Genomic DNA, 21,371 nt, shown 5'->3' with positions numbered 1-21,371 from the left:
ACTGGCTCTATAAACATATCACATGACCTAACCCCTCAGATGAACACCGTAAAAAATTAAAAATTAAAACTCTGCTAAATAAACCATTTTTTTGTCACCTTACATTACAAAGTACAACAGCAAGCGATCAAAAAGGCGTTTGCCCACCAAAATAGTACCAATCTAACCGTCACCTCATCCCACAAAACATGAGCCCCTACCTGAGACAATCGCCCAAAAAATAAAAAAAATATGGCTCAGAATATGGAGACACTAAAACATCCTTTTTTTTGTTTTAAAAAAGCTGTTATTGTGTAAAACTTACATAAATAAAAAAAAGTATACATATTAGGTATCGCCGCGTCCGTATCGACCGGCTCTATAAAAATATCACATGACCTAACCCCTCAGGTGAACACTGTAAAAAATAAAAAATAAAAACTGTGCTAAATAAACAATTTTTTTGTCACCTTACATCACAAAAAGTGTAATAGCAAGCGATCAAAAAGTCACACGCACCCCAAAATAGTGCCAATAAAACCGTCATCTCATCCCGCAAAAATCATACCCTATCCAAGGTAATCGCCCAAAAACTGAAAAAAAATATGGCTCTCAGACTATGGAAACACTAAAACATGATTTTTTTTGGTTTCAAAAAAGAAATCATTGTGTAAAACTTACATAAAGAAAAAAAAAGTATACATATTAGGTATCGCCGCATCCGTGACAACCTGGTCTATAAAAATTTCACATGATCTAACCTGTAAGATGAATGTTGTAAATAACAAAAAATAAAAACGGTGCCAAAACAGCTATTTCTTGTTACCTTGCCTCACAAAAAGTGTAATATAGAGCAACCAAAAATTATATGTACCCTAAACTAGTACCAACAATACTGCCACCCTATCCTGTAGTTTCTAAAATGGGGTCACTTTTTTGGAGTTTCTACTCTAGGGGTGCATCAGGGGGGCTTCAAATGGGACATGGTGTCAAAAAACCAGTCCAGCAAAATCTGCCTTCCAAAAACCGTATGGCATTCCATTCCTTCTGCGTACAGCAATTTACGACCACATGGGGTGTTTCTGTAAACTACAGAATCAGGGCCATAAATATTGAGTTTTGTTTGGCTGTTAACCCTTGCTTTGTTACTGGGAAAAATGGATTAAAATGGAAAATTTGCCCAAAAATTGAAATTCTGAAACTTCATCTCCATTTGCCAATAACTCTTGTGGAACACCTAAAGGGTTAACGACATTTGTAAAATCTGTTTTGAATACCTTGAGGGGTGTAGTTTCTTAGATGGGGTCACTTTTATGGAGTTTCTACTCTAGGGGTGCATCAGGGGGGCTTCAAATGGGACATGGTGTCAAAAAAAAAACAATCCAGCAAAACCTGCCTTACAAAAACCGTATGGCATTCCTTTCCTTCTGCGCCCTGCCGTGTGCCCGTACAGCGGTTTACGACCACATGGGGTCTTTCTGTAAACTACATAATCAGGGCCATAAATATTGAGTTTGATTTGGCTGTTAACCCTTGCTTTGTAACTGGAAAAAAATTATTAAAATGGAAAATCTGCCAAAAAAGTTAAATTTTGAAATTGTATCTCTATTTTCCATTAATTCTTGTGGAACACCTAAAGGGTTAACAAAGTGACTTCAGACCTGAACTGGTCCCTAAAAATTGGGTTTTTGAAAATTTCGGAAAATTTACTTCTAAGCCTTGTAACATCCCCAAAAAATAAAATATCATTCCCAAAATGATCCAAACATGAAGTAGACATATGGGGAATGTAAAGTAATAACTATTTTTGGAGGTATTACTATGTATTATAGAAGTAGAGAAATTGAGACTTGGAAATTTGCAATTTTTAAATTTTTTTTGTAAATTTGGTATTTTTTTTATAAATAAAAATGAATTTTGTTGACTTCATTTTACCAGTGTCATGAAGTACAATATGTGATGAAAAAACAATCTCAGAATGGCCTGGATAAGTCAAAGCGTTTTAAAGTTATCAGCACTTAAAGTGACACTGGTCAGATTTCAAAAAATGGCCAAGTCCTTAAGGTGAAATAGGGCTGAGTCCTTAAGGGTTAAGCATGTATCTGATTTGGACACATACAAACTACAAATGTTATTTCCTTAATATACTTTATGTGGTAAAATCTTTCATTCTAATAAGTGGAGCAATGTTAACAGAGAGAAGGGCAGATGCAGGAAAAGCACATTCCACACAGCTTCTTGAACGCTTTCTCTTACGAGGTGGGAAACGTGACCTCACAGGCGTTGTCTATGACTCCTGACAGCAGTTAAACAGCTTATATATCTATGAGATCAGCATCTTCCTCTTAGTTCTATGTTCCTGTGAATTCATAGAAGACCTGACCGATGTACTTTAATATATTGCATCTGATAAATCTTCTATTCTGGGACACAGCAGTACAGACATCTTGGTCTTACTGGTTTGTTCTGTATTTATTCTAGAAAGAAAGAAAAGAAGCCGATTAGAAAGAAAATAAAAGGTAAAAGATCTCTTATATATACAATTGATATATACAAGTAATCGGTTATATAAGTATACATGAGGTCTCCTGTGATTTTTAAGTATGTATGCTTCCAAACAGTATCTAACATTAGATCTTCGCTCGAAGTTTAGAATGGCAGCCATTTTATTTCTCCTAATGATTGCTCCTCAGACAAAATGAACCATTATAACTAATGAAAGGTATTTGGGAATATATTTATAATAAAGTCATTTCATTTTCATAGTATTTTCATTTTCTTAATTCCCGGAGAACCCCTTTAAGGCCTGTATTACACCAACAGATTATCTGACACATTTTCTGACCAATCATTGGTCAGATGGCCAATAACACGCACAGATCTTTTGTTATACACACCAACTGTTGGTCTGATTTGACAGCTCTTGGTCAGATAATCTGTTGCTGTAATACAGGACTAAACAAAGAAAAGACATAAGTCTGTCATGACTCAAATCCTTTATAGTATTGATCTCCTCCTATGGAGCACAGAAATGTTAGAGAACCCGTCACAGCGAAATGCACTGCAGGTAGCATATTATAGAGCAGGAGGAGCTGAGCAGATTGATATATAGTTCTGTGGGTAAAAATTCAGCAAAATGTATAAATTAGTCATTTTAATCTCTCCTTTTTCTGACTTTGTACAGAGGGGCTGTTTTGTCAGTGATTAATAGCATTCCCTGTGCAAATATGTATACAGTCATTGATAGCTGTAGACAGGGGAGGTGTTATCAGTGTCTGATAGCATTCTCTGTGTAATTGTGTATATAGAGATAGCTGTCAGTCACTGATAGCTGTACACGGAGGAGGTGTTATTAGTGATTGATAGCATTCTCTGTGTAAAGGCTCATTTTACAAGAGTATATAATTGTGAGTTGAATGCTAGCAAATCATGGTGAACGATAATCGCGCAATGTGAATGTATACAGCGACTGAACGATTCTACTAAAAATGCTCATTCAACACCTGTGAAATCATTGATGAGAAGTAAATTGTCGTTAATAAATAGTGCTAATGTAAATGCGCATTGGGTGACCTTTGCACGATGACTAAAACTGTCTGAACACAGTCAATGATCATTGTTTAAAGGGAACCTGTCACCTGGATTTTGGGTATAGAGCTGAGCACATGGGTTGCTAGATCGCCGCTAGCACAATACCCAGTCCCCATAGCTCTGTGTGCTTTTATTGTGTCAAAAAAACGATTTTATAGATAAGTAAATGAACCTTAGATGAGTCATGTCTCCTCCGTGCTTCAGAGATGAGTCCAGCGTTCTCTGACTCTGAGCCCAGCCACGCTCGCTGTGAAGGAACCCAGCACCGCCCGCATCCTCCGAATCTCCTCCTTGCTCCTAGAGTGCCGTAATCTCGCGATGCGCGAGCTAGCGCATGCGCAGTTTGTTCCCTGAGGCTGATGCCAGCACAGGGAAGGAACACTATGCAGACACTGCGCATGCGCTAGCTCGTGCATCGCGAGATTACGGCGCTCTAACTTTGTGAAGCCGGGGAGCAAGGAGGAGATTCTGAGTATGCGGGGCGGTGCTGGGCTCCTTCACAGTGGTGGTGGCTGGGCTCTGGAAACAATAGTAACAGCTCCTTGGGCTTCTTACTTGCCTCATTTACATATATATAAAATTACGTACGTTTCCAAATTATAGAGGAAGTGACCCTACCACGACGTGGAGGAAACCGTATCCAGATGCTCCACCAGCGTGAAGCATATTGGATCCACCGGCTCGAGACGCTTGCCCCTAAAGGCCTCAATAAAGAATATTCATTGAGTAGTTTTATTTAAAGAATATATGTATACTATAACATGTTTGTATTTGGTTCTATGATTGATCATTGATGACTCAGACGCTGTAGTAGTGTATGAATGTAGATACATACTCTGCCGTGTTCTATTTGCTTTCTATTGATTGAGTTTCGTTTACACTGGGTTACATAGCAACATGACGCCGCGGTCAGGTGACTGATCATGTGGCTGGGGGCGTATGCCTTCAATCACAGTCACATGACTGCTCACATGACTAGGGGCGGGCTATTCAAAAGGTGTATTTAAATGGTGCATTGTATATGTTGTATTGAGCTATCATCACCTGTTATTTGATAAAGGCAAATTTCATGCCGAAACGCGCGTCACATGGGTGACGAATAAAGAAGTTTCTGTTCAGCTAAGAAAAAACGGAGTGCTGGTTTTTCTAATATATTTCTGGTAGGTCACTCATGTCATCAATTGCCTGGATGTTTATCTATTTGTCTAAATGAGCCTTAAGGCCTAGTCCACACTGCAATTGATAATGAAATATCACTGCACACTCAAAATTAGATGCAAGTGAAAATATTTTTTATTTTAAATATCCTCCAAATAAATTGGCAACAAGATGCCTAAGGTATATGTGACAAATGCGTCTGACAATTCGGTCAATTACAAGACGTTGGTCACAGAGTCACATAGGAGGAGGTGAGAAGATGGAGGAGGCCCCGTGGCACAGCATGGAGGCGCTGCAGGGAGAGGCGCATGGCGTCTGATAACGCCTCCTCGTGTACTTTATATTCCCTCTGAGAATAAGACGGTCTTCTTTTTCTTTATATTCCATTTTATTTAAGGATTATTTAAGAGTATGAGACCTAGAAAACCAGAAGCTAAGAATGTGTCTGTATTCCGGTCATGCACTAATGTCATGGAGAGCGATGCTTTACATTGTGATGGTGATGTTGCAGACATGGTAAGTAGGCAAAGCAGATATGTTTTTTCTGTAAGTATGTCTTTGCTTTGCATGTTCGGCCTTTTGAGAATACTAGTTGTGAGACTGTTGGCATTTTTGTATTAATTTTGTTTCATGCACTGGAGAAGTTCATCTTCAATTATGGATATCATAGAAATATTTCCTACTGGGGTAATAGGGAGAATTTTTCAGATTTTATAAATTTTGAATCAGAGCATTTTACAACCTCAATGCTAATCCAGAATATTCTAAATAAATTGGGGTACTTTCACAAGGGTCTCAATACCGGAAAAAAACGCATCAGTTTTGTCCTAATGCATTCTTATTGGAAAACAATCCGTTCAGTATGCATCAGGATGTCTTCCATTCCGTCCCTTGCACGATATTTGACCAGACAAAATACCGCAGCATGCTGCTGTATTTTTTTCCGCCCAAAATCCCGAAACAATACCGCACTTGCCGGATCTGGCATTAATTTCCATAGAGATGTATTAATGCTGGATCCGGTACCAAGTGTTCCAGAAATTGCCGCATTGCCGGACCCGGTTTACGGGTCTGCGCATGTGCCAGGACACAGGAGGAGCTATTTTTACTTTTGATCTTCTAAAAAAATTAAATACTGGATACGTTATTCCAGATGATACTGGATGAGACGGATCAGGTATTTCACTGGATCATCCGTCTAACGGTTTTCCGTTTGTACACGGCTTGCTAGATCCGGCAACGGAACTGCCTGCCGGAATTAAAAAACGCTAGTGTGAAAGTACCCTAAAATGGGCAAAGTTACATTTTACAAGGACACTAGCATCTTGGGCTGTGTTGGCGGCCCAATCCTCATTCCATGACCAGTAGCTCTGAAAGTAGTATCCATGCACATAATTTTGTACTGAGGTACTCTTTGTGTACATGGATCCTCCAGTTGATAGAAAATCCCTTTAAATATCTTGCCGTGTTGTTTTGACTTTTATGTCCTGGCAGCTGAGGTTGAAATAAGATCCTTCAAGATGTCCCCATATTACTTGTGGATAACTTTCATGGGTTTTATTACTAAAGGCCCCTTTACACTCCTAAATTTAGCAGACGATTGTCGGGAAGGAAGCATTCCTTCCCAACAATCGCCTGCTTGTCAGTGAAGGAGACCGCTGCAGCGATCTCCTCCACAGTATGGGAAGGAGCGATCGCTAATACAGAATCATTGTTTGCCAGCAGAAGAGCGTAATTGGACAGCATGATCTGCTGCAGGCAAATGATGATTTAGGTGACCGCACAAACAATCTTATTAACCGGTGATCGCAATCGGCAGCACCTTTACCACTTTCCTACAAACGCTTCTTTGCAATTATCTGGCCAATGCTCGGCCATTGTAAGGCAGCCTTAAGGGATAGTTTCCACAATAAACAATGCAATCCTGAAGACCCCCTCTGTTTCTCCATATTAGGTTATTTTAGCACTGCAGTCTCGCTAAGTGATGTATTGCTCATCTCTTCATTTCCAGGGCTCCTGTGATGATAGTGACGATGGTGAGATTTCTATGACCTCAATTATTGACACTTCACTTCACATGTGGCTACAGAATAATTGGACGGCCAAGATCTCTAAGGTATTAGACAAGTAAAGAAAATCTTGATGTAGTAACCATTGTCTTCTGTGTGTCTATTGGGTCCAATCCTAAGGGTAAGGCCACTTCAGGCATTCATGTGGCCATACCCTCAGACAGGGATGGACTGGGACAATAAAGTGGCCCTGGACTTCAGCCAGACCGGCCCACTTTATTTTTCCCAAACACACTCAAAAAAGGGGTTATGTCTCTTCAGCAAGTGGCATTTATCTTGTAGAGAAAGTTAATACAAGGCACTTACTAATGTATTGTGATTGTCCATATTGCTTCCTTTGCTGGCGGGAGTCATTTTTCCATCACATTATGCACTGCTCGTTTCCATGGTTTTGACCACCCTGTAATCCAGCAGCGGTGGTCATGCTTGCACACTATAGGAGTAGCCGGGATTGTGGGAGTGCACATAGTTTGGGGCTTTTTTCGACCACCAATGCTGGATTACAGGGAGGTCGTAACCATGATGACGAGCCATGTATAATGTGCTGGGAGACATTTTGTCTCTATGGCACTATCTGCCCTAATAGTGATACAGTGCCCACATAGAGCACGATAGTGCCCTCCTATTCACAGAAAAATAGCGCATTTGTACCCATATAGTACCTACCTAGGTGCATAGAAAGTGCCATACTTTGGCTCTATGTCGGCACTGTATGACTGTGGCCAAAGTACTGTAGGTTTTCACTTTAGGTAGGTACTGTATGGCACCATAAGCAAGAAATACACCATTTATCTGTGCATAACATGGCGCTATCTGAGCACTGTATGACCGTGGGAAGACCTGGGCATACTATGCTCAGATAAGTTGTGTATTTAGTGTCTACAGTGCCCACAAAGTGCCATATCATACCTACCTAGAGCTAAAACGTGGGCAGAAAGTGCCATACTTTGCCTATAATTATACTCTGTCTACACAAGTATGGCGCTTTCCGAGTATGGGTTCTATATGGCACTATGTGGGCACGACAGGCACTAAATGCGCCATTTATCTGTGGATAGTATGGCACTATCTGCCCACAATCATACAGTGCCCACATAGAACCAAATATCGCCGTACCGTACCCACACTATTATATGGCAGTGCCCAGAGCGCCATATGTTGACTATGTGGGCAGATAGTGCCCTACTATGCCCAGATAAATAGTGCCCTTAGTGACTGCAGTGCCACACTGTACCCACCTAGAGCCAATCTGTGCACAGAAAGTGCCATACTTTGTCCACAGTGACAAAGTGCCCTTTCTGTGCACAGTCTGGCACTGGCTCCAGGTAGGTATTCTACTACACGTGGGGGCACAGCGCTCATCTCTTTAGTAAAGAGTCTTTACTACCTTATTCAGCTCCCGCCTCCAGCCTCCAGTAACAAGTGCGGGCGGCAGCGCTCACTCACTGACGTCACGCGCCTGCGCCGCCTAGTGGGAGGAGCAGGCGTGTGACGTCAGTGAGTGAGCGCCGCCCCCACACTGCCTGCTGTTACTGGAGCTTTACCCCCCTGATGCCTGGCGGCCCTGGCCGGCCCATAATTCGATCGGCCCACCGGGATTCTCCCGGTACTCCCGATGGCCAGTCCATCGCTGCCCTCAGAGCGTTCCATAAATAGACATTTAAAGAGGAGTTGACTGGTCATTAATTAAATGGGGCAGGGGTGTCCAAAGATATTAAAATAGTAAACGCTAAAATGATCATGTTCTACAATGCTCAAAACACATGTTCCCAACTGTTGTCTACATCAGCACCACCATCAGGTGAGCCTCACAGCCAGGTGGGAAGCTGACGCAGGCACAGAGGGAATTTAGAACCTTTTGTTCTTTTAAGCCACCTGTCATATTTAATTAAAGGTCAGACAAACCCTTTAAGTGAGAAATATTTGCAAGAGTGAATTATGTATTTTAGCAGATTGTTGATGCCCTGGAGCAAGGGTACTTTGGAGTCTGGACGTCTGTGGACATTTACCCCTATAGGTACTATCCAAAGCCATCAACTCACTACTTTAGTGCTCTCTGGAGGGTTAAAGGGGTTGTATGCTATTGTAATATGCTGTGTTCTCTCCTCTGTTTACCCGCTCGCCATCAGCATTGCAGCAGTGAGCAGGTGTAATTACAACTAAGCCGTACCCATTAATTTCAATGGGACGGCTCCTTCCTCTATTATCCTATTAGGAAGTCGGGACTCTGCTGTTCTGATATTTATGACCTATCCTGAGGATTGTACTGCAAGAGAACTTAGACTAGAACTTTCAGAATCACAGGTGCATATCCATGAAGCAAACATAATTATAAAAAACACAATGGCCGCACACCATTATACATACAAACAATAGAGCTAAGATATGGGGGTCATTCTAAATAAAAGTGGTACAATACCGACTATAAATGAGTTAATGGAAGCTCTTTGCGCACATATTTGATCAAACATGTGTCAGGCCCATCTACCAGGCGTCAAGGTGGCTTCCGCAGATGGGTCCCTAACACTAACAGAACTGCCTGTCTTGGACTTACCCAAGCCTACAATATTCAGGGCAGTGTAGAGACCAGCTACATTTATACTCTGCTCAGAAGTCCCAGGCAGATTTTGTAGGCTTAAGTAAGTCCAAAGAGAGGGAGATTTAGTGTTAGGGCCCCATCTGCGGAAGCCACCTTGACGCCTGGTAGATGGGCCCGACACGTATGTGCGCTAAGAGCTTCCATTAACTCATTTATAGTCGGTATTGTACCACTTTTATTTCGAATGACCCCCATTTCTTAGCTCTATTGTTTGTATGTATAATGGTGTGCAGCCATTTTGTTTTTTAGAACTATCCTGAGGATTGGTCATCAATATTACAACTCCTTTAACTTGCACTATGATTTATGCCGTTTACATTGAGAGTACTTTCACACTTGCGGTAGAGGATTCCAGCAGGCAGTTTCGTTGCCGGAACTGCCTGCCAGATCCGTCAAAATGTATGCAAACTGATGGCATTTGTCAGACGGATCAGGATCCTGATCCGTATGACAAATGCATTGAAATGTCGGATCCGTCTCTCCCGTGTCATCCGGAAAAACGGATCCGGCATTTATTTTTTCACATTTTTTGTGGTCTGAGCATGCGTAGACCGCAATGCCGGATCCGCGCTTTGCCGGATCCGGTATTAATGCATTTCAATGGGAAAAAATGCAAGTGTTCCGGAATTTTGGACGGAGATAAAACCGCAGCATGCTGCGGTATTATCTCCGTCCTGAAAAGGCTAAAAGACTGAACTGAAGACATCCTGATGTATCCTGAACGGATTGCTCTCCATTCAGAATGCATGGGGATAAAACTGATCAGTTCTTTTCCGGTATAGAGCCCCTAGGACGGAACTCTATGCCGGAAAAGAATAACGCTAGTGTGAGAGTACCCTTTAACTGTTATATTGTTGAACTGCATTTTATGTGTTTATTGTAATATATCATATTCATTTGCACTGCTATTGCACTGCATTGTGAAACGGGTTAATGCATAGACACATAATACTGAGAGACTTTGGGACTTGCTCATTCATCGGGTGATCATGGCACCTTTAGGGCCAGTTTACAGGATTGATTTTGAAATGCATGCTTAAAAAATCTGCACGGAATACACATGTCTTTTTTCAGCGCAAAAAAAAGTGTTCACTTCAAATCAACACAGAATACGCATGTCTTTTTTTTCAGCGTGAAAAAAAGCGTTCACTTCTATACAAAGCTGAATTTTCAGCTTGAGGTTTTTGAAGCAGATTTAAAGGGTTTCTGTCATGGGAAAAATTGTTATGTATCTGGCTGATATTAGCGATGTGCTAATGTCAGAAGTACATAACAGCATGTTTGTTAACTCCCTGCCTGCCGCCGTTCTCTTAAAAAACAGACTTGTATAATATGCTAATGAAGCCTCTAAGTGCTATGAGGGCGTTGCTGCAGCACCTAGAGGCTCAGTCTACTTACCTTTTGGCACGCCCAGGTCCACTTGATTGACGTCCTTCACCACATCGTCCTCATAATCCCGCGCCTGCGCCGTCCCGTTTATTTTATTCGGCGCATGCGCATTGAGTGAAGAACGCTCAGCTGCTGCCAGGCGGGCCTGTCGGGGAGGCCTGTGACGTAATCGGCGCAGTGAGGAAAGCTGGCAGCAGCCAAGCGTCCTTCACTCACTGGGCCTGTGCCGAATACTAAACGGGACGGCGCAGGCGCGGGATTATGAGGACAATACGGATAAGAAGGACGTCAATCAAGTGCACGTGGGCGTGCCAAAAGGCGAGTAGACAGAGCCTCTGGGTGCTGTAGCAACGCCATCATAGCACCTAGAGGCTCATTAGCTTATTATAAAAGTCTGTTTTCGGCAGGCAGGGAGTTAACAAACATGCTGTTATGTACATATACATAACGATTTTTCCCAAGACAGAAACCCTTTAAAGCAGATCTGCGAAAAAAGTGAGTGAAAAACGCACAAAAATTCATGGACTTTTATAGAACTGTTTTATTCTGCTTCCTATTAATTTCAAAGGGAGATTCAGCCCCAAGATAGGGCATGCTGCTTCTTTTTTATACATATAAAAAAGAAGCAAGTGTTAATTTCCATTGAAATGAATGGTGGCTGTTTTTGAGACGTTTTTGGAGCTGATTTGAAGCTGATTTTGAGGCAGAAACGCTCCAAAATCAGCACAAAAAAAGCCCTGTGTGAACTGGCTCCTTCCCATTAATTGCCCTGATCACCAGGCTGTGTAAGGCAGCCTTAAAAATGTATTATGATGGTAAATATAAAAGTTGTTGTGCAACTTTTTACATTTATATGAAATCCGGAGTAAGTTGTAATGACGTATACAGACTCTTTGTTGATGTAATATTAACATATTATAACATATCAAATCTCTATGTTTCATCAGAGATTGGAAGAGGAAGATGAATATGAGATTTCTGTGTATGATGAGAGCACACCAGGCACTGTACTCTGGAATACTAAAAGACGTGATGAAGATTTTCAATTTATATTCAAGAAAATACATCAGGTAACATTGTTATCCTCTATGATTATGTACAGTGCCTTGCAAAAGTACTCACCACCATTGACTTTTTTCATATTTTGTTACATATTTTGTTACATTACAGCCTTAAGTTCAATGTTTTGTTAATCTGAATTTTGTGTGATGGATCAGAACACAATAGTCTAAGTTGGTGAAGTGAAAATGAGAAAAATATATAAATAAAATAATTTAGAAATAGAAAACAGAAAATTGGCATGTGCGTATGTATACACCCTGGTGCAACTAATTTACCTTCAGAAGTCACATATTAGTGAAATGATGTCCACCTGTGTGCAATCTAAGTGTCACATGATCTGTCATTTCATATACACACTTTTTTTGAAAGGCGCAAGAGGCATCACTAACCAAATACTGCCATGAAGACCAAGGAACTCTCCAAACAAGTAAGGGACAATGTTGTTGAGAAGTACAAGTCAGTGTTGGGTTTAAAAAAATATCCAAAATCTTTGATGATCCCCAGGATCACCATCAAATCTATCATAACCAAATGGGAAGAACATGGCACAACAGTAAACCTGCCAAGAGACGGCTGCCCACCAAAACTCACGGAGCGGGCAAGGAGGGCATTAATCAGAAAGGCAGCACAGATACCTAAGGTAACCCTGGAGGAGCTGCATAGTTCTACAGCAGAGACTGGAGTATCTGTACATAGGACGACAATAGGCCGTATGCTCCATAGAGTTATGCTTTATGGCAGAGTGGCCAGAAGAAAGCCATTACTTTCAGAAAAAAACAAAAAGGCACGTTGTGAGTTTGCGGAAAGGCATGTGGGAGACTTCCAAAATGTATGGAGGAAGGTGCTCTGGTCTGATGAGACTAAAATTGAACTTTTCGGCCATCAAAGAAAACGCTATGTCTGGCGCAAACCCAGCACATCACATCACCCAAAGAACACCAACCATGTTTTTCAGCAGCCGGGACTGGGAAACTGGCCAGAGTTGAGGGAAAGATGGATGGTGCTAAATACAGGGATATTCTTGAGCAAAACCTGTACCACTCTGTGCGTGATCTGAGGCTAGGATGAAGGTTCACCCTACAGCAGGACAATGACCCCAAACCCACTGCTATAGCAACAGTTGAGTGGTTTAAGGGGAAACATGTAAATGCGTTGGAATGGCCTAGTCAAAGCCCAGATCTCAATCCAATAGAAAATCTGTGGTCAGACCTAAAGATTGCCGTTCACAAGTGTAAACCATCTAACTTTAAGGAGCTGGAGCAGTTTTGCAAGGAGGAATGGGCAAAAATCCCAGTGGTAAGATGTGGCAACTGCTCATAGAGACTTATCCAAAGCGAATTGGAGCTGTGATTGCCGCAAAAGGTGGCTCTACAAAGTATTGACTTTAGGGGGGTGAATAGTTATGCACATTGACTTTTACTGTTATTTTGTTCTATTTGTTGTTTGCTTCACAATAAAAAAAAAACATCTTCAAAATTGTTGGCATGTTCTGTAAATTAAATGATGCAAATCCTCAAACAATCCATGTTAATTCCAGGTTGTGAGGCACCAAAATACAAAAAAAGTCAAGGGGGGGGGGGGTGAATACTTTTGCAACGCACTGTATTGCATGTACTGTCAGTGGAAGACTACTTGCCTATAGGAGTCTATGTGCTTGACTAGATACCGCACCTGACTCATGGATAACTGTATAAAACTGTAGGAAAAATGAGGTTAGAAAGGGAAAAAAAAAAGATTCAGCTGTTTCTGGAAAAGCTGTGTGCCAACCAGTATGGCCACCATTATACCTTTCAAGGTGGTTGTCATTTGCTTTCTCGGTTTCCTAGAAAGGCTGTTTTTCACGCAGCCACAATACAGCTGAATTTTAGCGTCTGTATTTATTTATTTTTTGTAAATTCTTTATTTAGCATTTTCAATTTTCAGTTATCAAAGCCATGGCAAGCCATGGAGCAAATATTAACAAAAGTTCACACAGAAAAAGTGAACATGTAGCAGAGAACAAATGGTCAGGTAGAAAATCACCGAACCCAGAATAAGAAAATCTGAACCACAGACAGATGAATCAAGGTAAAAGGGAAGAGGGGACAGGGATGAGAAAAGCAAAGAAGGGGAAGGGAAGGGGGAAGTGGGAGAATTAGCAAAGGACCACGCACTCACACACGAGATAAGAGCGCCTTACAATCAGCGGAGTCGTAAAATTCCAACCAGTGGCTCCAGGTCTTGGTAAACCTCTTCTCAGAATGTCTCAATGTCGAGGTGAGGTCTTCCATTCTCATGGTCTCCTGGACTTTGTTAATCCACATGGCTACTGAGGGAGCCGATGGGTGCCTCCAGAGACCCGGGATACAGGCCCTTGCGGCGTTGACCAGATGTCTTATCACAGAACGTTTATAAGTAGAGAGAGGAATCTCGCACTGATGGAGCAGGAAGAAAGCAGGTGTCTTAGGAAGGGTGTACGAGGTGAATTTAGACATTATCAACCACACTGAGTCCCAGTAACTCGAGAGATGTGGGCAGCTCCAGAACGTGTGCAGAATAGTGCCTCGCTCAGAGCCACAACGCCAACATAAAGGCGAGACCGTCGGGAAAATTGAGTTAAGTCTAGTAGGAACCCTATACCATCGGGACATAACTTTGAAACCAGCTTCTTGGACATTGCTGGCAATTGACGTTTTGTGGATGCATGTATACAACCTCTGCCTTTGATCCGAGGACAACTCTATATCTAAATCTGCTTCCCATTGAGTGATATAGTTGGGGAGCGTCTGTATTATGGTCACAAGTCTCAGGCCACCATACTTCTACGGAATAAAACTTAGATCATCATAGATTCTACAGTGACGTGAGTCTGGTTCAGTTAAACTGTGGATACACGTGTAGGTAAATACACATATTATGGATATGGATGAAGAATTATTGTTTTCAAGTGGGCTCATTTGCAACATACATTTATGACATTTCAATATACACTACCTGTCCAAAAAAAAAAGTCACCACCAAAAAAAAAATATATATATATTCTCAATGGGGTTAAGGTCTGGACTCTGTGGTGGCCAATCCATGTGTGAAAATGATGTCTCATGCTCCCCGAACCGCTCTTTCACAATTTGAGCCTGATGAATCCTGGCATTGTCATTGGAATATGCCCGTGCCATCAGGGAAGAAAAAAATCCATTGATGAATAACCTGGTCATTCAGTATGTTCAGGTAGTCAGCTGACCTCATTCTTGGAGCACATACTGTTGCTGAACCTAGACCTGACCAACTGCAGCAACCCCAGATCATAGCACTGCCACCACAGGCTGGTACAGGAGGCACGACGTGTGCATCACTTCAACTGCCTCTCTTCTTATTCTGATGCGCCCATCACTCGAACAGGGTAAATCTGGACTCATCAGACCACATGAGCTTCTTCTATTGCCCCAGAGTCCAATCTTTATGCTCCCTAGAAAATTGAAGCCTTTTTTTCTGGTTTGCCTCACTGATTAGTGGTTTTCTTACGGCTACACAGCTGTTCAGTCCCAATCCCTTGAGTTCCCTTCGCATTGTGCGTGTGGAAATGCTCTTACTTTCACTATTAAACATAGCCCTGAGTTCTACTGTTGTTGTTTTTTAAATTTGATTTCACCAAACGTTTAAGTGATCGCCGATCACAATCATTCAGGATTTTTTTCCCGCCACATTTCTTTCTCGAATACGATGGGTCCCCAATATCCTTACAGTTTTTAATAATGCGTTGGACAGTTCTTAACCCAATTTTAGTAGTTTCTGCAATCTCCTTAGATGTTTTCTCTGCTTGATGCATGCCAATGATTTGACCTTTCTCAAACAGACTAACATCTTTTCCATGACCTTTGCACCAGTTGGGGTTAAATAACTTGTTGCCAACTGAAAGATAATCGCCCATGCAGTAATTATCCAATAGAAGGCTCATAACTATTTGCTTAGTTAAATCCAGGTGGCAACTTTTTTTTTTGGACAGGCAGCGTATATCATAAATGTCAGCGGTGGTCCAAACACTGGAATCCTCACATTTACTAATACAAAAGGGCTGAGGAGCTCTTCTATACAATGCCCCTTCAGTTCCTGTTGGGTGCACTCAGCTTCTCTCTGGAGATGCCTGGCCGTGACCCATGTCCAGCATATCTATACACCTGAGCGCCGACTCATTGACATCGGCGCTCAGTTCCCCCCTGCTCGTTGTCATGGGGAGGAAGAATGCCGGCCACGCTGTGGAGGCGTGCGTGACGTGGTCCTCCCCGCCCCCTTGCTACTATGGAGAGGAGGACGCCCTCGCTCCTCCTCATGAACGGGATGCCGGCAGCGCTGCAGGAAGAGAGAGAGCGTCACCGGCTCCCTGTTACACAAAGGGTCAAAGGTGTATGGTACTATTAATCAGTTGGGGTCCCAGGCATATGTATGTGGTGGAAAAACCTCTGTATAGTCAGCAAATTTGTTGTTTAAAAGGATGCATAATAATTACAAAATATATTCATAATGGCACTCGACATGGCATAAATAACGTAAGTTACTGGAGTGTATAGTATATGTATAATGTGCAATTTTTTATATTTTTAAAAAAATCTCAATTTCATACAGTCAACTACAGGAGGACAAAGTGATGCTGACAAACAAACTTTCCACCCAATAAACAAGGCTTCAGATGAGTCTATAAATGTGAGTCACTGGAATGTAATGTTGGTTATTATGGGTGTATATATAATTGGAGTCAAATTAAGGGTTCCTGGTCCTCAATGCAAAATTTATAGGATAGGTCATCAATATCAGATTCGTTGGAGTCTGACACCCACAACCACTATGATCAGCTGTTAGCGGCCGGTGTGGTTCTGGAATGACACAGTACATGGAGCCAAAACACCACAGCTCTGTACATGGATATGGATAGGTCATCAATATTTTAGTCCCAGAAAACCAAAGATTGAGTAAGCCAGGATGATGTATAAGGACTACAATTCATAGAAAGAAGAAAGAGAGAGGCAAAGGTTGACAGTGTAGACAGGGGTTGTGTCATATTGGCGTTTGGTGGCATATCACTAGTATAGGCCATCAAAGTCAGATAGGTTTTAGTACCATCTCTGAGACCTGCACCCATAGCTAAAAGATGGCCCAGAAAGTGAAAGAAAGCGCCCAGTGCATGAGCGGCGTGTTCTCCATTCATTTCTGTAGGAGTTCCTAAAAATGCTGAGCCCTAGAAGACCCATAGAAATAAATGGAGGGCACACCACTCAAGTGCTGCCAATGCTCTATTCACTTCTATGGGACTGCCAGAAATAGCCAGCACTCGGCTATTTTAGAAGCGCATCCCAGAGGTGAGACCAGCACCTATCTGACGTTGGTGGCATATCCTTGTGTTATGCCACTAATGTCTCAGATGAGACAACCCTCTTAAGAGGATTGAAAAATAAGAGAATGAACTGGAAGTATGATTTGAAATCTGCATTATGGTAGTAAGAGTATTTACCCCCGTAATAGCTATGGCCAGTGTGACTGGTGTATTAGAATAAGATTTGTGCTGTCCTTTGCTCAGCAATAGGTCTCTATTTCATAGATCTATGGTATCTTGATGCTGTTCTCTTACTTTTCTTATTTAACATGTGTAAAACCTTTTATACTTTTTTTTTTTACTTTCTTTTTAAGATACTGTTGAACCTGATTAAAGCACACGAAGACAGAGAAGTTGTGTTTTTCTTCTCCCCCTTCGAGTATGAAGATAATGTTGGCAGTGATGTGAGTAGATTATCATATTATGTTATGTGATGGGCCCATGAGCAGAATGCAGTCAGAGTTTAGCTTTACAGTAGACAGGAGCCAAAGATTTCAGTTGATTTCAAATTGTGTTGATGTGAAGTTCTTGTATACAGGTCCTTCTCAAAAAATTAGCATATTGTGATAAAGTTCATTATTTTCTGTAATGTACTGATAAACATTAGACTTTCATATATTTTAGATTCATTACACACAACTGAAGTAGTTCAAGCCTTTTCTTGTTTTAATATTGATGATTTTGGCATACAGCTCATGAAAACCCAAAATTCCTATCTCAAAAAATTAGCATATTTCATCCAACCAATAAAGGAAAAGTGTTTTCAATACAAAAAAAGTCAACCTTCAAATAATTAAGTTCAGTTATGCACTCAATACTTGGTCGGGAATCCTTTTGCATCATTTAAGTCTCTGGAACTAAGATGCAAAACCAGGTACAGCCCATGGGCAAGACTGGGGCTATTTCTAATCCTAAACAATATCGTTAAAGTGCACCTGTCACATTAAGGCTGGGTTCACACGGGCGTTGCGGGAAAAGGTGCGGGTGCGTTGCGGGAACATGCACGATTTTTCAGCGCGAGTGCAAAACATTGTAATGCGTTTTGCACGCGCGTGAGAAAAATCGGCATGTTTGGTACCCAAACCCAAACTTCTTCACAGAAGTTCGGGTTTGGGATCAGGGTTGTGTAGATTGTATTATTTTCCCTTATAACATGGTTATAAGGGAAAATAATAGCATTCTTAATACAGAATGCATAGTACAATAGCGCTGGAGGGGTTAAAAAAAATATTTAACTCCCCTTAATCCACTTGCTCGCGCAGCCAGCATCTCTTCTGTCTTCTTCTTTGCTGTGTACAGGAAAAGGACCTGTGGTGACGTCACTCCGGTCATCACATGGTCCATCACATTGGTACCCTGTACCCTGTTCAATGTGCTGTGCCAGAATTTAGCCAAGCATGAGGGAAGCACAGGCAGGAGCAGTGATGTGTGCTCCAGCCTGTGCTATTGACCGTGGCATCCAGGGCTGGCTCCAGGTTCATGTGGGCCCTTGGGCGATAGTCTCAGTGGGCCCCCCTTACACAGTGATAACTCTCTGAGTACATATAATATAGTAGATATCACCTGCAGTCCTGTGTAACACAAATAACACAGTGATGGCTATCCGAGTATAGAAAATGTAGTAGTGTTACCTGCAGTCCTATGTAAAACCACAGATAACACACACACACACACACACACACACACACACACTGGAACAGACACATACATATGGACAGACACTTATGCGATGGTGAGATTGTCAACCAACTTCTATCTAATGTGTGTGGCCACCTTTAGGGGACATTAAAAGGAAATTCCACCTTTAGTTATGCTCCAACCTTTTGTTGCCTTCTAATATGACTCCCACTGATTCCCAGTACTGAGGGGACATGGACTGGGGTTTAAAAAGGAATTATTAACATGTACCAGAAGGTGGTCTAAACTGTAACCCATTAGGAACTGGCTAGACTTTAGTATGGAGTCTAAGCAATGCCTTAGACACACACATAGACACACACACACAGGGGCACACACATACACAGGGGCGTGCACACACACACATACACAGGGACAGACACACACACAGGGACAGACACACACACAGGGACAGACACACACACAGGGACAGACACACACACAGGGACAGACACACACACAGGGGCAGACACATACACAGGGGCGTGCACACACACACATACACAGGGACAGACACACACACAGGGGCGTGCACACACACACACAGGGACAGACACACACACAGGGACAGACACACACACAGGGGCACACATACACAGGGACAGAGACACACACACACACACAGGGGCACACATACACAGGGACAGACACATACACAGGGGCGTGCACACACACACACAGGGACAGACACACACACAGGGACAGACACACACACAGGGGCACACATACACAGGGACAGACACATACACAGGGGCACACATACACAGGGACAGACACACACACAGGGGCAGACACACACAGGGGCAAACACACACACAGGGGCAGACACACACACAGGGGCAGACACACACACAGGGGCAGACACACACAGGGGCACACATACACAGGGGCAGACACACACACAGGGGCACACATACAGAGGGACAGACACGCACACAGGGGCACACAGACACACACACACATCTAAGCCTCACCACATTCTAGCCTGGCTCTTCTCCTTCCATGAACACAGCTCTCTGCTCCTCCCCCACTGGTTACATGGGCGGATGACATCAGGAAGGTCCTTTAGCCCGGTAGGAAAGTCCATCTACCCTGTTCTGAGTCCTGGGGCCGCCCACCCCAGCAGTGCACATGGCAAAAATTGTCTGCATTGCTGGGGTAAGCTGCCCTAGAATTCAGAACAGGCAGTTTAATGAAGACCAGGACACAGCTGCAGGAGTGGGCAGGCACTTGCCGCTGGCCCTGGTTGCATCTAAAGGGTTAAATGGCCCATATCAGCGATTCTGCCAATCGTATGAGAGCTGAGCTCCTGCTCTTCGCTGCCCGGGAGACCCATGCAGTGTTTATTCTAGGCCGCCGTAAAAACAAAGCGTTCTAGGATAATCCCCATTAATAACCGCCGTAGAAACATGTACAGCAATAGTACAGCATTGCACATGAACAAAAATAACAAGAATGGGAATAAGTACTCTTTGTATTACAGTTACCCTGCAGTGTATTCTTTTTTATGACAAGTTTGGCTTATAAGCACACTATATGCCCAGCTTTAGAAATAAGATGCCATTGTCTCAGACCACTCTTATTTATTAAAATCATAGGAGGAAGATCAGTTCAGCACAGATGATGAATCCTCTGGAGACTCTAGTAGGTCTAGTAATTGTGGAATTGGATTTAGAACTTACAACATACAAAATGAAGAGGAAAAAAACAATAGAGGTTTGGATTTAATAACTAGATAACTGCTAAAGTGCTGCTTGAAACCTTCAGAATTTTCTATATTTCTGTTTAAATTTGACTTAAAACTACATCAGATTTTTACACAAGTTCTAAAAGTAGATAAATATAAACAAATCAAATAATTGCGTCAAACACATTAGACTTTTATTTATTGAGGAAAATGATTCAATATCACGTCTGTAAGTGGCAAAAGTATGTGAACCTTTAAGATTAGCAGATCATTTGAAGGTGAAATTAGAGTCAGGTCTTTTCAAACAATGTAAAGACAATTAGTTGTGAGTGGGCAACCTGTTTTATCAAAAAAACAGGGATCTATCTGATCTTTGCAACCCATGTTTGTGGAAGTGCATCATGGCATGAACAAAGGAGATTTCTGAGATTCTCAGAAGAAAGATTTTCGTTAATCATCAGGCTGGAAAAGGTTCCAAAACCATCTTTAAAGAGTTTGGACTCCACTAATCCTCAGTCAAACAGATTATGTACAAATGTGAAGTCCAGATTCCTGTAAAGGGGGAATACCAGAGAACCTCCAGGATAACGCCCTTAGGTTTAGCCCAAAGTCAAACTGGTTGGTTAGCACAGTGGGTCCACACCCACAGCCCGTTATACCCTCCCCATGAGTGGTCGACCAACAAACAGTACTCCAGCAGCAAGGCATGTAATAGTCAGCAAGGGCACAAAGGAAACTAAGGTAACCTCTACGTACCATAATTAAAGGCCTTTCTCACATTATTTAGTGTTGATGGTAATGACTCCACTATCAGGA

General features: G+C 42.2%; 1 protein-coding gene across 1 annotated transcript in view; it reads left to right on the top strand.

The window, feature by feature from the left end:
* LOC120977640 overlaps positions 1-21,371 on the top strand; it is a 111,594-nt gene that overhangs the window by 66,663 nt on the left and 23,560 nt on the right. The window contains exons 7-13 of the mRNA XM_040405655.1: positions 2,461-2,498; positions 5,126-5,244; positions 6,740-6,844; positions 11,733-11,855; positions 16,447-16,524; positions 17,506-17,595; positions 20,467-20,512. Of these exons, the coding sequence (XP_040261589.1) occupies positions 2,461-2,498; positions 5,126-5,244; positions 6,740-6,844; positions 11,733-11,855; positions 16,447-16,524; positions 17,506-17,595; positions 20,467-20,512 (599 nt within the window). The remainder of the gene's footprint in view (positions 1-2,460; positions 2,499-5,125; positions 5,245-6,739; positions 6,845-11,732; positions 11,856-16,446; positions 16,525-17,505; positions 17,596-20,466; positions 20,513-21,371) is intronic.

Source organism: Bufo bufo, chromosome 8, assembly GCF_905171765.1.
Source record: "Bufo bufo chromosome 8, aBufBuf1.1, whole genome shotgun sequence".
NCBI classification, from domain to species: Eukaryota; Metazoa; Chordata; class Amphibia; order Anura; family Bufonidae; genus Bufo; species Bufo bufo.
This window is presented reverse-complemented; position numbering and strand designations above follow the sequence as displayed.